The following is a 16114-nucleotide window of genomic DNA, read 5'->3' on the forward strand; positions in this document are numbered from 1 at the left end:
ATTTTGAATACATTTGCAAAAATGTCTAAACCTGTTTTCGCTTCGTCATTATGGGGTATTGTGTGTAGTTTGCTGAGGAACATGTTTTATTTAATCAATTTTAGAACAAGGCTGTAGTGTAACAGAATTTGGAAAAAGTCAAGGGTTCTGAATACTTTCCGAAGGCACTGTAGCTAAAGATATGGCACTGAGCTGCTACAAGCTATAACAAAATGATAGAATCTGATTATCATTATAATTTAAAAAGGATCCATAATGATCATGCTAGTTCATAATCTAATAAACCACAAGAGGATTGACAAAACGTTTGTAGAAAGGGCCGCACTTTTCATCCTTATATGTAATTAGGAACACGCAAATAGCATTTTGTATTAACATTTAAATACATTCTATGCAATGTTATTACTAATGATGATATGCTTTAATTGTATTTGTTCTTTTTCACACAGGGTCTCTGATTATGTTCATCATATAAATGACACATTTTCTATAGAACTATCTAGCTGTAAACCTATAACATTATTGAAAACAAAAAAAACAATACTTTTAAACCATAATCAAACGTATTGTATAAGACTTAAACTCAGAATTAAACCAAAAATGTGCAATCAGTAGCCTGCCTACAACTTCTAACCTGAGGAAATGCAAGTCTATGACGTTGAGCGTTGCTCAGATTTGCTTCTCTCCTCCCCTAGCAAACGCTCTAGCAAACGCTCATGTAAACTAGAATTGGAAAAATGGTGGCCAGCGTCAGAGTGCAGAAGCTCCTCCGACGATACAAACTAGCGATTGCCGCCGCGTTAACGATTCTTCTGATTCAAGGGCTAGTAGTATGGAGTCTGAGAAGTCTCGAAGAGGGCGAGGCGGAGGTAAGAAAGCTTAATTTGACTTTGTTTAGCTGGTTAAAATAAGATTTGGTCTCTGTAAAGCTGGTAGCGGTAGTTAGCAAGCTAGCGTGCAGTAACGTTACTATGCTAACGTAAACGTTAGCTAGCTGTTTCTAGTACTCTGTAGCTAACTACAGTAAAGATACTGTAGTTAACCAAAGCTAGTTCATAGTAAGCTTATTCCGCTTATTATAGCTAGAATTGCACATTTAAACCAATTCGCTAGATAAACCACACCAGACTAGTGGTGGCCAACCTTCTTTGGCCAACCTGTCTCCAGAATTCAGGTTCGACGTTTCCTGAGTGTAACGTTACTCATAAGAACTTGTGTATGAGGTCATTGTGTTGTAAACTGTAATCTGCCAACCAGCTAGCAAGCAAATATTTAAAAACAGGTCGCATTGTTTTGGCTCTCATTTCATTCTGTTGTGACTTGGCATGTCCTTGGATGAATGTAGATTGGTTCTGCGACTGTCACTTCAATTAGCATTGTGTGACTGTGTCGTGTAGTGATGAAGAGAACGGAAATACATGGCGAAGTTGATTATCGGGTTTGCCAACTGGATTAATAGATTCGGTGATTATTCAAAGTAGGTGTCAAGAAGACTAGCCAGTATAGTGTCAAGAAGACTATCCAGTATAATGTACATTTATGACATGCAACGAGTTGGAGCGAGCGTATGGAATGTGCGGTCGTGCTTCCCTCTGGCTCATCTTTACTTATCATCCTTGGACCAAGTTATCTGAGTTGGCTCATGGGTCCATTGCATACCATAGCCATCTTAGTCATTTACTCTCATAGTTTGAGTCACCATTTATTGGTCTTGATATAACCATAGTAATTGACTTGTATTTTTTCCAAGTATAAAACTACACCTGAACTATTTCTAGGTAAACAACACATTTAACCAATTTGGTCTATGTTTTCTAAAGCACATTGAAGTAGAGCGTCTGAACCGACCTGTAACATACTTATCCATGGGAATCTTGGCTCTCCAATCTCACGTGCACACCTGGAACACTACTAGAGGCAGTGGCCTGGAACATCCCATTTCTTCTTCAAATAAAGTCACTGTGAGCTGTCAACAGATTTAGCCCCGGGGGCTTGCATTTAGTTATCATTTGAGGCATTGATACAGATTCCGCTTCAGGAATGTGTGCTGAAAGAGTCGGAAGTCCCGCTCTGCCTTTCATGATGTTACTTGTGTGTGCGTAACCCTCCAGACTGATCAAATCAAATGTTATTGGTCACATAAACATATTTAGCAGATGTTATTGCGGGTGTAGTGAAATGCTTGTGTTCCTAGCTCCAACAGTGCAGTAGTATCTAACAATTCACAACAATACACACATCTAAAAGAATGGAATTAAGAAATATATAAATATTAGGATGAGCAATGTCGGAGTGGCATTGACTAAAATACAGTAGAATAAAATATATACATATGAAATGAGTAAAACAGTATGTAAACATTATTAAAGTGACTAGTGGTCCATTATTAAAGTGACCACTTATTCCATGTGTTTGTATATAGGGCAGCAGCCTCAAAGGTGCAGGGTTGAATAACCGGGTGGTAACTGGCTAGTGATTGCTATTTAACAGTCTGATGGCCTCGAGACTGAAAAATAGCCTCTGTCTCGGTCCCAGCTTTGATGCACCTGGATGGTAGCGTGGTGAACAGCCCGTGGCTCGGGTGGTCACATAGAGCTGTCTCACTGAGCTGTGCATACCTGGAGGGAGAGGAAGCATCTAAGGAGGGGCCCAGAAGAGGTACTGTGCATAGGTTTGCTCTGGGACTCTTTGGACTCTGTGTCTGAACTCTGTGTTTCACTGGTGATGGTTTAAATCTATGTTATTTCATGGAGCAAACTCACTATTAGCCATTCCCTGCTTATTGTGTTTCTATGTTACGTCCTTTCTCGCAATCAAGAAGATGTTATTACTTGGACCAGTAGGAACATTACATAATCTGTCTGAATCAATAACAGCCAAGATGCAATGCATGTATTTCCCTTTGGACGGACACAGTGTAAACAGGAAATGTGACATGACATGAGATCCCTCTGAGAGCAGGATGTTCCCATTGTGACCTCTAGTAGATTGCTTTAAAACATGTTACTCTCCATGTTCATGTCATGAGGATGCATCCAGCTCTTGCTATCACTTCAGTCCTTAGTCAGCCAGCCTAAACAAAGGCACATGTATACGCTCCCACCGCCCAATGGTGCAACATCATTTTGAATCTTATACCTACACCTGACATACTTTTTTGTTAGGTAAATCATGTGATAAATTAGGTAATTGGGAGGCTGGAGGAGGCATTTTTACAGTTCCCATGTGGCTCAGTTGGTAGAGCATGGTGCTTGAAACATCATGGTTGTGGGTTCAATTCCCATGGGGGAACAGTATGAAAAATGTATGCACTCACTACTGTAAGTCCCCCTGGATTAGAGTGACTTAATGACTGAAATAGGGAAAAAATGTAGCACAATGGCAGTGGCCCTCCCTTTTTTGAGTGAGTGGGTATAGAGCTGGGGCCTATGTAGGGCTGAGTGATTGGACTGAATCCCTCTCTGCTCAGTGGCCTCGATGTAACTCACATCTGCTCTAATCAGAAGCTGGCTGCTTGCTGTGCATGTGTGAACACAACCACATGCATCCTATTATAGCCCCCACAGAAAAGGACTTGAGAAGAAGTGAAGAAAACCGCACACTCAGTTCAGTCGTCCCCAGTCAGTGGCTTCATAAAGAGCTGCTGGGGCGTGCTGGTCCGCTCTCCTCACATGGTGGTGATGGCAGTGATATGGCTTCAACTAATTAGAACGGAAAAAAATTAAGAAAAACCCGCCTTTGGGTTGAAGCATTTCTGACGTGAGGGCGTTAATTAAAAAGTGAAAAATAGGGAAAAGTTTAATTGAAATCGCGGTGTTTTTCTTCAATATGATAACATAACATTGCCCAGATAAGTCCACTTACAATTTGGTAGCAGTTTTGAACCAGTGAACCACCAGTAGAGTAACAGTCTTTTAAAATATGGACTTTTCTCTCCAAACTCAACTCTTTTTTTTGCCCCTATGTGATGCTTTTCAATAGACTCCATGACGCAAAACACATTCAATGGGGCTGGGCTGTAATATCATTGTCGACAAATGCTTTTTTAAACTGGAACACCATTTGTGGTGTACTGGGTGATCAGTAGCTGTGTTGTTTGGATTGGCTACTGGCTGGCTGACTGGCACTGGTCTGGCTGGCTGGCTGGCTGGCTGACTGGCACTGGTCTGGCTGACTGGCACTGGTCTAGCTCCCTGTGCTGTCTGTCCCAGGCCATAGCCTCTGTTCCCACAGTCTGCTCTGGTCTGTCTCTGTGCCAGCGGCGTGTGGCGAGGGCCCACTCTGGGCCATGCCGTCTGAAAGGGGCAGGAAACGCACGGCCCACTCCCTGTTTTTCTATCCCCTCTCCGGGTGCATATTTTGAGGCCTTTCTGTACAATTCCAATAAGCTGTGATATTTTCCTGCCAGAAGTGAAAATAGCTGGGGGTTTGATGCTTTCGACGCATCCATTTGTGGAGGACCCATTTTTTTGCATTCCAATAAGAGTGTGGTGAGCAGTCGCCCCCCCCCTCCTGTTTATCTCCACTAACCACAAGAAACACCCTTAGAGCAAGAAGAGTCATGATGCTTTTTTGTGTTGTGATTTGCTGGAGTTGCTCCGAATGAATGTGTCCCTGCCCACCCCCCCCCCCCCCCAAAACACACACACACACACACACACACACATACATACATACATACAGTGGGGAGAACAAGTATTTGATACACTGCCGATTTTGCAGGTTTTCCTACTTACAAAGCATGTAGAGGTCTGTAATTTCTATCATGGGTACACTTCAACTATGAGAGACGGAATCTAAAACAAAAATCCAGAAAATCACATTGTATGATTTTTAAGTAATTAATTTGCATTTTATTGCATGACATAAGTATTTGATACATCAGAAAAGCAGATCTTAATATTTGGTACAGAAACCTTTGTTTGCAATTACAGAGATCATACGTTTCCTGTAGTTCTTGACCAGGTTTGCACACACTGCAGCAGGGATTTTGGCCCACTCCTCCATACAGATCTTCTCCAGATCCTTCAGGTTTCGGGGCTGTCGCTGGGCAATACGGACTTTCAGCTCCCTCCAAAGATTTTCTATTGGGTTCAGGTCTGGAGACTGGCTAGGCCACTCCAGGACCTTGAGATGCTTCTTACGGCGCCACTCCTTAGTTGCCCTGGCTGTGTGTTTCGGGTCGTTGTCATGCTGGAAGACCCAGCCATGACCCATCTTCAATGCTCTTACTGAGGGAAGGAGGTTGTTGGCCAAGATCTCGCGATACATGGCCCCATCCATCCTCCCCTCAATACGGTGCAGTCATCCTGTACCCTTTGCAGAAAAGCATCCCCAAAGAATGATGTTTCCACCTCCATGCTTCACGGTTGGGATGGTGTTCTTGGGGTTGTACTCATCCTTCTTCTTCCTCCAAACACGGCGAGTGGAGTTTAGACCAAAAAGCTCTATTTTTGTCTCATCAGACCACATGACCTTCTCCCATTCCTCCTCTGGATCATCCAGATGGTCATTGGCAAACTTCAGACGGGCCTGGACATGCGCTGGCTTGAGCAGGTGGACCTTGCGTGCGCTGCAGGATTTTAATCCATGACGGTGTAGTGTGTTACTAATGGTTTTCTTTGAGACTGTGGTCCCAGCTCTCTCCAGGTCATTGACCAGGTCCTGCCGTGTAGTTCTGGGCTGATAACTCACCTTCCTCATGATCATTGATGCCCCACGAGGTGAGATCTTGCATGGAGCCCCAGACCGAGGGTGATTGACCGTCATCTTGAACTTCTTCCATTTTCTAATAATTGCGCCAACAGTTGTTGCCTTCTCACCAAGCTGCTTGCCTATTGTCCTGTAGCCCATCCCAGCCTGTTGCATGTCTACAATTTTATCCCTGATGTCCTTATACAGCTCTCTGGTCTTGGCCATTGTGGAGAGGTTGGAGTCTGTTTGATTGAGTGTGTGGACAGGTGTCTTTTATACAGGTAACGAGTTCAAACAGGTGCAGTTAATACAGGTAATGAGTGGAGAACAGGAGGGCTTCTTAAAGAAAAACTAACAGGTCTGTGAGAGCCGGAATTCTTACTGGTTGGTAGGTGATCAAATACTTATGTCATGCAATAAAATGCAAATTAATTACTTAAAAATCATACAATGTGATTTTCTGGATTTTTGTTTTAGATTCTGTCTCTCACAGTTGAAGTGTACCTATGATCAAAATTACAGACCTCTACATGCTTTGTAAGTAGGAAAACCTGCAAAATCGGCAGTGTATCAAATACTTGTTCTCCCCACTGTACATCCCCTCCTCCCCAGGTAGCCCTGGTCCTAGTGATGGTGGAGGGCCATTGCTGTTGCACTGTACAGTTGAAGCGGCAGGGGCTCAGGGCTGGGTGCTCCTGGGACTGCAGGGGTGGCTGCTGATAAGGCCACTTGGCCCCTGGCCGACAGTGATCTTATTGGGCAGCTCAGAGCGTGGTAACCCTCCAGCTCCCCCTGCCTGCCTGCCTGTCGTTGCCCATTTACAAGCCTCACTAATTACACATCAGAGGACTTCTCTGTCTCTCACACACACACACATACACACACTCCCCTTAGTGGTCTGATAAGGACTCTCATTGTAGATGTCAGCATATGTCCAATTTCATGTGGTGTAACTGAATGTGTACGGTCCATGCATGCGCTGTGTGCTCTGTACTGTGCCCAGGGTCTGACTGAGGTTTATTGAGGTCACTGCGGTGAATCACTGCCTTCATTACCCACCTGTATGTTGTGCCTTTTCTTAACTCTGTCTTTCCTTGATTACTTCAACAAAAGGCAGAGGCTAAAAATAACCCAGAGCAGAAACAACACACACTGTAAACACATCTCGCCTCTGGTGCTCCTGCTCTGTTGTCGACTTGTTGTTTTGTTCGTTCTTAGAGGGTGAATCATCTCCTCATTTCACAAACACTATTCCTAATAATTTGATTGGTCCCAGTATGTTGTGTAGTGTATCGACAGGAAAGAAGGAGAATGAGAATCTTCTCTGTGCTAACTCTACCCCCCCCCCCCCCAGAGGAAAACACGGCGGTCTAAGCTACCTGACCACAACAGCCAGGACCCCAAAAGGGAGGTGGTGGCCTGGGAGAGAAAGAACGCCTTGTCTGTGAGGAGCGGGGCCCGATGGAGCAGCAGGCTGGAGAGTACGGGGGCCACGGCCGCCAGCGCCCTCCGGAGGGGCACCAAGCGCCGGGGGAAGCATACCATCAGGGTGAAGGTGCCCCTGGGCCAGGGGGTAGCAGTTGATGGCGTTCCCCCCCATGACCCCTCCAGCAGCCGTAACTTCACTGATACCCGGAGTGGAGGGGAGGGGGCGGCCAGACTACCCCCTCTAGTCATGCCAGGGGAACCGGGCAGCGTGGAGGGGGCGCCCCAAGCGCCCAGCAGCGACTTTGTGCCCAAGTGTGACATCATGGGCAAGGACGCCCTGTCGGCCCTGCACCGCGCTGGCTCTCGGCAGTGCCGGCAGGAGATCGCCAACATTGTGTGCCAGCATCAGGCCGGGCAGCTCATGCCAAGGGCACTGCCTCAGTTCTGCCCGCTGCACGGTGAGACACACCCCTACCTAGCCTTCATTCCTCTAGAGATCAGAGACTAACAGCACATCCAGACAGACCACACACTGCAGACTCTTAATGATCTAGGATATTTTTTCTCCCTGGTACATTTTTTCATTTGTGTCTTGAAGTGCCTCCCAAGACTAAATTTGTGCATGAATATTACAGATAGCATATTTTCACGCCACCCCTCATCCACCTGTAACACAGGGGTTTGAGGACAATATTATTTCTATTATCAGTCCCATGTGTATCATCCAAATCATCTGTATGCAGAGACTCATTCCCATGATCCTCTCTCTCATCCTGTGTTGTGGCTGTATCTTGGCTATATCACAACCGGCCATGATTGGGTGTCCCATAGGGCGGCGCACAATTGGCCCAGCGTTGTCTGTGTTTGGCCGGGGTAGGCCGTCATTGTAAATAAGAATTTGTTCTTAACTGACTTGCCTAGTTAAATAAAGGTTACATTTTAAAAATGGTGTCCTCCTCCCAGGTTTTTCCAGCCCGGTACAGACAGCTGATGAGCTGGACAATGACCTGTCCAAGGTGGAGAACCCGGTCAGGGTGGCCTTCGTCCTGGTGGTCCACGGCCGGGCCATCAGGCAGCTCAAACGCCTCATCAAAGCCATATACCACCGAGACCACTTCTACTACATCCACGTGGACAAGGTAACTACTGGCAGACATACACACTACTGTGATGGCTTCAAGAAGGATTTCATCTTGAATAACAACATTCAATAAAAAACGTGCACAAAAAAGCATTACTTAGTTTGAACTTCCCTAGATGCACCATAAAGTCTCTTATGGCTGGAAATTGTATTTTGTCATTGGGATGATCTGGTTTGGCTGGCTCAGTTGAGTGTTGAATTCAAGCAACTATCACGCAAAGGAGATACAGAGGGGGTAAGATTAAGCTTATGCTTTATCGTACTCCGCACGTTCCTTGTTAGCTTATGAGTACGCCATGATATGTGAAATTGCTTCTCTGGTTCTCATATGCTGGCAGGGGCTCTAACCTGGAGGGTGTCGCTGACTCGTGCATGCTTGATGAGGTCACTGTTTTTCGTGTGTAGTAGAGTCTAAAATAACCCTCAAGTAAGGAAGTGTTTGGAGGATTAGGGTTTGTCTGGTTACTGTGGGAGCTTTAAGAGGTGGCTGTCTACACAGCTGCAGAGCCATAGAGCTCAGAGCAACAGTTTAACACGGCAGAAGGGAAAGCACTGATAAATGAGGAGTCAATGGGCTCCCACTGTCGAGACTACACTAGACGCTAAAGGCCCACCACCTTATCGCTCCTCTCACTGGGACGGGTAGGCAGGCGCCTTGAGGGATGGGACAGGATGGAAAGCAGGTCAGGCTGTTCTGGAGTCCTTCCACCAGGCAGCCCTCCTCTCGCTCTCTGTCTCTCTGTCTCTGTACCAGCAGAGCAGGCCACTCTCTCCCTGTGTTAGCCTGGAGCTGGGCCCTGTCACAATACTTTCTACCTGCTCCTCTTCTCAAAGCAAGTATCTGATCTCTCAGGCCTGTTGTCACCAACCCTGCTGCAGTCCCCCCCATCCATCGTTCCCTCTGAATGATTAATCCTCTTCTTTACGGTTTGGAAGTAGCCTCTTAGCTGAGTTCTTCTTATTCTTTCTTCGTGTCCTGCTGCCAGAAGAACCTACAGCTATTTCATACCAGGAGATTTCTATGCACTTGCATGTTTTTGATTTAATGAGTATGTTTACATGCACACTAATATTTCAATATGAAACTGATTATGGCAGTAGGCAGATTGTTACCTTAAGGTGTTTACATGTACTAATAATTTGAAAGATTGATCAGAAAACCAGGTGGTTTAATCGGCGTATGCTTACTTTGATTTTGACCTTATGCCAATAAGTAAGGTGTTTACGTGACTAATGCATAATCTGCCAACTGCCATAATCAGTTTAATATCAGATTATTACTGTGCATGTAAACGTTCTGTCTCCTAACCCCCCCAGCGTTCCAACTACTTGCATCGGGAGGTGCAGCAGATTGCCCAGCAGTACCCCAATGTGCGTGCCACGCCCTGGCGCATGGTGACCATCTGGGGAGGTGCCAGCCTGCTGAAGGCCTACCTGCGCAGCATGCAGGACCTGCTCTCCATGCTGGACTGGAATTGGGACTTCTTCATCAACCTCAGTGCCACTGACTTCCCCACCAGGTCAGTGACCACAACACCACTGTCATATGATTGGCTTTGAAACTATTGTTTAATGTTTATGATGGTTAATTGACATATGTGTGATGAAGACTGTATTCCTCCTACCACACAACTCAGTCTGTTTAGAAGAAACATGCTCTGGATTTGTCGTTTTTCATCTGTGCCTGTCTGAGCTTTTGCGATGTTTGATTCAATTATTCCGTTGACCTGCAGTGACTCTGACTCCTATAGCTACAAGATAAAGGAGAGCCACGGTTCCTTCTAGATGAAAGCCCATGCTGTCATGGACTGTTTTGGTCACTGATGCACAGAGACAGACTGCTAAATCGCCTCTTTCTTGTCAATCAGTTCTGGGGTGGATTTCTGAGGCACTTCTGAGCTGCTTCCAGAGCAGTGGCCAATCCTCCTGAACCATCCCAGGGTTTAAAGGGGGGAATAAATGCACACGGAGGAGCCGCCGCTGCCTCCCAAATCCTGCCGTCAGTGGCTAATTCCACCCATGGAAAGTCACCGTCCCCACTTCCCTGCTCCTCGCACCACGCTCCAGTCAGCGTTTTATTCCCAACCTAATCCTCTCTTCTTTCCTTCACTCCTTTCTTTCTGTCTTCTCCTCGGCCTATCGCCTTCCGGCAGGACCAACGATGAACTGGTGGCTTTTCTGTCACAGCACAGAGACCAGAACTTCCTCAAGTCACATGGGCGGGAGAACGCGAGGTAGGGAGCTTAGTTAGGAAACCTCTGACTCACAGCCTCGTCAGTCTGTCTGACACACTTGGCTCTCACTGTTAGTGTCTGACACGGCTCACATCGGATGAGATTTTCCTCCACTGCTCTTCTCATCGAGCTTAGCTTCACTCAGTATGATGTAATGGTGAAGCTTTCATGTTGGAGAACAGGACTAAGATGTTGGAAAGGAAAATGAAAGGAATGATGATTGATGTAAAGCTTCTGTTTGATGTTTATTTTCCATATAATCAAGGACAGCTCTCTGACAAACTATTTAAGATCAGTTATTATTGCGGAAGTTAGGAAACAAGGCAACAGGTTGTCAATGAACTTGCCTTGTAAACTAGGGGTTAGATAAATAACTCTTAATCACTGTCTTCCCTGTGCTGTGTTAATTTTGGCAGCTATTTTAGATTTAGTCTTTTGACTAAAATAGCTTTAACTATTACTAAAATTACCAATTTGAGTAATTTCATCCTTCCTAGTTTTAGTTATCGGTTTAAAACTCTAGACTGAAGTGGCCGCCTGGTAGCTGTGTGTGTGTGTGGGAGGGCCAGGCAGATCAGCTCAATCAGAATGCGCAACTGAAAGATCAATGAGAATATTGCATTATATTATGCAACGGCATGCATATTTATGATTGGACAATCTTCTGTCAGTTGTTGTTGATGAAACGAACACTGCCTATGACCTCCAGGTTCATAAAGAAACAGGGTCTGGACCGGCTGTTCCATGAGTGTGACAACCACATGTGGCGGCTGGGTGAGCGGACCATCCCAGAGGGCCTGGAGGTGTCTGGGGGCTCTGACTGGTTCTCCCTCACCAGGCGCTTCGTAGAGTATGTCATCAACTCCCAGGATGAGCTGGTGGCGGGCCTGAAACAGTTCTACACCTACGCCCTGCTCCCCGCTGAGGTAATGGACAGGGAAAATGACAATGTGACTGCTTAAATCACAGCCTCTCTGGGCAGTAGAGGTGCTAGACTGAAGAGGGGGTCACAGAGAGTTTAGCTGCCAGTTAAAGTGGGTTGGTTGAGGTCATATCTTAATATTGAATGTTGTACACGAGTCAAAAGTATTCATTTTATGATTTGAAACATGTCTGGATTGTCTTCATTGTTCAGGAATCCCTGTGGAGATGGTGAAATGTTGCAATTCTATTTACAGTAAATGTCACATCCCGGTGTTTGAAATATTAATATAATCCCTCTTTGTTCCAGTCCTTCTTCCACACAGTGCTGGGGAACAGTCACATGTGTGACTCTCTGGTGGACAACAACCTGCGTGTTACCAACTGGAACAGGAAGCTGGGCTGTAAGTGCCAGTACAAACACATAGTGGACTGGTGCGGCTGCTCTCCCAACGACTTCAAACCACAGGACCTCGTCAGGATACAGGTCAGCCAGCCAGCAGAGGGCACTGTTGTACCTATCATGAGAGTTCAAATTCAGTGTCCTTAACGGCTGCACTCCTCCTCAGCCAATAAGTGTAGTATTTAACCTTGATTCTCATGTGTCCATTCCCCCACAGCAACTGACCCGGCCCACGTTCTTTGCCCGAAAGTTTGAGTCCACGGTGAACCAAGAGGCTATAGACATCCTGGACACCCACCTGTATGGACACTACGCCCCAGGGACGGTGGCCATCAAGGCCTACTGGGAGAGCCTGTTTGAGCTGGTGGACGGGGTGGGCTCCCTCAGTGACGTGGCCCTCACGGCCTACTCTTCCTTCTTCCGCCTGGGCCTCAGGAGCCTGGATAGCAGCCAGACCAGCCTGGAGACCTGCAGGTGAGGCCCCGCCCTGAATACTACAATTCTTCCAAATGGTAGATTCAGAGTGGAAGATTTCACTATTACTTAGACTAGTTGAGACTCAATAGATTGATTTCTCCAAAAGAAGGACAACTTAAGTCTGGGTTTAATTATTGATGAACACACTAAAAAGATATCTCAATTTATTTGACCATCTCATATTGTCTATTCAAATCTCTTCCTCCTTTTGTGCAGGTATGAGCCAATAGGCTACCCGGTGTCGGTGCACCTGTATTTCTACGACGAGCGTTTCCAGGGCTACTTGGTCCGTCAGGAGGTGCAGAAGGTGGGGTCAAGGGTCAGGGAAACGGTGGAGGTGTGGGCCGTGCCTCAGGCCACCATGCAGCTGGAGAACAACCTCAGGGAGTTTGAGAGGCTCAAGAACCTGGAGGTGGGTGGAAGCTGAGATACATATGTCTATCTGTATTTCTATGGGTATTGTGTACAGTCAAGGCTGATGCAGATTAGATAGTGGTGTATGACAAGGGCTGAGACTACGGGTGAACAAGTTTGTGGACCTAGTTTGATGACGAAATACCAGTACATACTGTAGACTAGATGTTGGATACAAATGAGCAAGTTAGAATACCAATAGGACAACAAGGATGCAAGACTGCCCTACCACATTGATGTGAAATGTCTGTGCTTATGTTTCCCCCTCAGGTGGGCACAGAGTGGGACCCCAAGGAGAGAATCTTCCGGAACTTCGGCGGTGTGATCGGGCCGCTGGACGAGCCGGTGGCGGTACAGAAATGGGTTCGGGGGCCCAACCTCACTGCCACCATTGTGTGGATCGACCCTGCCCAGACGGTGGCGGCGTCTTATGACATCAGTGTGGATGTGGACACAGAGTACACGCAGTACAAGCCCCCGCTGCAGCGGCCGCTCCGCCCCGGGGCCTGGACAGTCAGGGTGCTGAGGCTGTGGGAGCGCGTGGCTGAGGCTCGCTTCCTCGTCATGCCCCTGGCCTTCAAAGGACGGGAGCCACTACGCCAAGGTGAGCCTGGTGGTTTGAGGGTCTGGTAGTTCATTACTTTTTACCAGGAAGTGAAGTGGTTCCAAGGGGAGTGTAGTTCAGGGTAGTTTGCCCCTTTGGTGTTCTGTTTGATTCAGTGCAGCCATTCAGCCTCCGTATTCAAGTCACTGGAAGACTCTCAGTATGTGTTTAAGTATCAGATGAGGATGTTGCGAACTGATCCCTAACAATCCTCTCTCCTTCCCTTTCCTCCTCTCTCTGCCACCCTGCCTGATCCAGAGGAGGACAGCTGGCTGCACGCGGGGCCCCCAGGCAACCTGTACCTGGAGCAGGGCTTCCAGCAGCTGAGATCTGTTCTGAAGCTTCCCCCACAGGAGCCCGCCCTGCAGGAGGCCCAGCAGAGGGCCCAGCTGGTGGGCAAGCCCCTGGAAGCCTGGGTGGACCGCACCGTGGGGGCCTTCTGGGTGACCGGGGACCTGTGCTCCACCCTGCCCTCCCCGGGCCCCTGCCCTTCCCTTGGCCCCTGTACCAAGTCCACCTGGAGCTCCCTCGCCCCAGACCCTAAGTCAGAACTTGGCCCTGTCAAAGGTGACGGCCGGATCAGGTAGCCCCCCGGACAGGAGGCATGCTGGACTACAGTAGAGGGAGAGGGGATTATATGTGACCCCTGAGAAGAGAGAGAAGGATGTGTGAGCTCTGAGAAGAGGGGATGATATGTGGGGTCTGGTCTCTAAGGCTAAATCATAAGGCACATAAATAGACACGGCTTCTCCCTACATATGCTGAGGAGTGGCTATGCTCTCAGTTTAGAGGCTACATGCCCTTTTCAGAGGAGATGCGTGCTGGAAATTTGCACATGAAGACTGCAAGGTTTTTTTGTGTTCGAACGTCATTGGTCGTTACATGGACAATTTCTGTTATGTTATCGGTCTGCATATAAGTCTTCATTCAGGGTCTGTCTGGGTAGAACTTTGGAAAGAGGAGAACCCCACCCGCATATGTTTGAACTCTGTTCAATGCACAGTTTTCTTCTGCTTTAAGGAATTTAAAGCAGTGGCCAACATTTTGACAGTGGCTAAATGCTGTGTTGTATTGTTGTCAGAGGGCAGTGGGTCCTCTGGACTAGTATCTTCATGCTTATTTTCAAGCATTATTATCAGAACAGCAGCAGCAGATGGGGGAAGTGCACTTTACTGTAAGACTAAGGTTACACAGGACAGGGTCGATCATTTGTTGGAGCTTAAAAGATCAAGGTGGAGGTCGTCACAATGGTGACATGGCATCCTCTTCACTTACATGTCTTTTGTATAAAAGTGCTGCTAGAATGTTGCGACGTCACTATCATATCACATATCTGACCCAGCTGGCTCACCTGGAGGAGGAAGAATAATGTTCTGAGTTACCAGCTGGGAGACAACAGAGTTAAAGTTGGGAGAGAGTCCTCGTCTCTCATGAGTTCTGTTTACTGTGACATATCATGTTTGTTTGTTTCTTGAACATTGAGATGTGAAATGTCTTTGTTGTCCATGATCACTGCAAAGCAATGCCACCGGGGGTTTTGTGTGTCAGAGGAAGTGCCTAACTGATGTGGGTAATATTCTAGGCTACAGTGGCCTGGCTCTCCAGTGTGGCATCATATTCACAGTGGACTACATCGCTTCTCAATGGGTCTAGTCACAGTTATGCTATATAGGCCTAGCTAGAGCCATATATTTAGAGTTTGGCAAACTTTTAGAATATTGAATATTGTTCTAATACTAGACAGTCATGCAAATACATCATAATGCAGAAACCTCGTTGGCCCAACTCTCTAAATACATGGCTCTGGGCTAGCTGCCTATTCTGTATCGGTGTATATGCAGCGCAGTACTGTCCATGTGGTCTATGCTCTGTATGCCAACAAAGTGAAGACTCTTCTGTCATCTACCTACCACTTTAATGTTACTGGTTGTCCATAAGCATTTCTACAACAATGAAACTCCCGTCCAAGAGGGGTCAACATGACTATTTCACGGTCTGGTTATGAAATCGAAGCTGCCTTTCCTTTGTTAATATGAACTGTTTTTAATAGGAGAATAGCCTCAAGACGTGCACTTATTTCCTTTTTAGACAATTCTGAAACCCTTCCCTATACCTTTGTTTTTAATTGTAATGTTTTAAAACTAAACTGGCTGAAACTCCTACTTTTCTTCTTCTTTTTTTTTTCAGTCTCTGCCACGGAGTTTACAAGTGACCTTGTTTCCCTTGCACACTTGCTTCAGTGAAGCTTCCATTTAACAGAAAGAATAGCAGAGCACCGTTTAGTGAAAATGGAATAGGTTATTCATATTTTAGTCTTTGAGAAATCTAAATTTGTCCATCCATTCAATATCAACCCCTCTGTCAAACTATTGAGAACCACTTCTTGTATTATTATTTTTTGGATACATCACACTTCATTCAATGTCACTTCCGTCCATGCTGTATCACCCCACAGCCCACTCATGACTCACTCTGATGATGACATAGTGGCACTGGCTCCCTGACTGAGGCATGACCGTGTTGGACTGGGGAGTGCTGGCCAATCACAGAACGCCTCTGGTAAAACATGGCAACAGGTTGACTGGTGGCACAATAACAAAAAACAAACGAATAAAAAACATCTAATCTTGTCCAGTCTTGCTTTTTTTGGGGTATTTCGTTTTTGACTAGTTGATTGAATTAAAATAGCTGAATGAAATGTATTCTGCTAGTGAGTAATATCAGTGCTTTATGGGATTAATTTAGCAGGTTCCCAAGGCTCTCAGAGAGGCTGGATAGTATGAATAATCATTAAGGGG

The 16114-nt window shown here is 46.3% G+C and overlaps 1 protein-coding gene and 1 non-coding gene across 2 annotated transcripts; both read left to right on the forward strand.

The window, feature by feature from the left end:
* Window positions 1–693: 693 nt before the first annotated feature.
* LOC139565080 (xylosyltransferase 2-like) lies at window positions 694–15946 on the forward strand. Its single transcript, XM_071385143.1, has 11 exons — window positions 694–869; window positions 7049–7580; window positions 8086–8261; window positions 9581–9783; window positions 10417–10497; window positions 11207–11423; window positions 11729–11905; window positions 12039–12295; window positions 12515–12710; window positions 12983–13316; window positions 13575–15946. The coding sequence occupies exons 1-11, from the start codon at window positions 738–740 to the stop codon at window positions 13901–13903; spliced, it is 2634 nt and encodes an 877-aa protein (XP_071241244.1). The 5' UTR covers window positions 694–737; the 3' UTR covers window positions 13904–15946.
* On the forward strand, window positions 3218–3293 carry trnas-uga (transfer RNA serine (anticodon UGA)). Its single transcript has one exon. It is a non-coding gene; the product is annotated as a tRNA-Ser (tRNA).
* Window positions 15947–16114: the final 168 nt, after the last annotated feature.

The sequence above is a fragment of the Salvelinus alpinus genome, chromosome 36 (assembly GCF_045679555.1).
Source record: "Salvelinus alpinus chromosome 36, SLU_Salpinus.1, whole genome shotgun sequence".
NCBI lineage: Eukaryota > Metazoa > Chordata > Actinopteri > Salmoniformes > Salmonidae > Salvelinus > Salvelinus alpinus.

What these genes read in the sequence shown, in the direction of transcription:
- LOC139565080 (XM_071385143.1), top strand. Translation starts at nt 738, where the DNA reads ATGGTGGCCAGCGTCAGAGTGCAGAAGCTCCTCCGACGATACAAACTA. An exon ending in GCCACTGACTTCCCCACCAG is followed by an intron (nt 9,784 to 10,416) that starts GTCAGTGACCAC and finishes GCCTTCCGGCAG; the next exon opens with GACCAACGATGAACTGGTGG. An exon ending in AGAGGCTCAAGAACCTGGAG is followed by an intron (nt 12,711 to 12,982) that starts GTGGGTGGAAGC and finishes TTTCCCCCTCAG; the next exon opens with GTGGGCACAGAGTGGGACCC.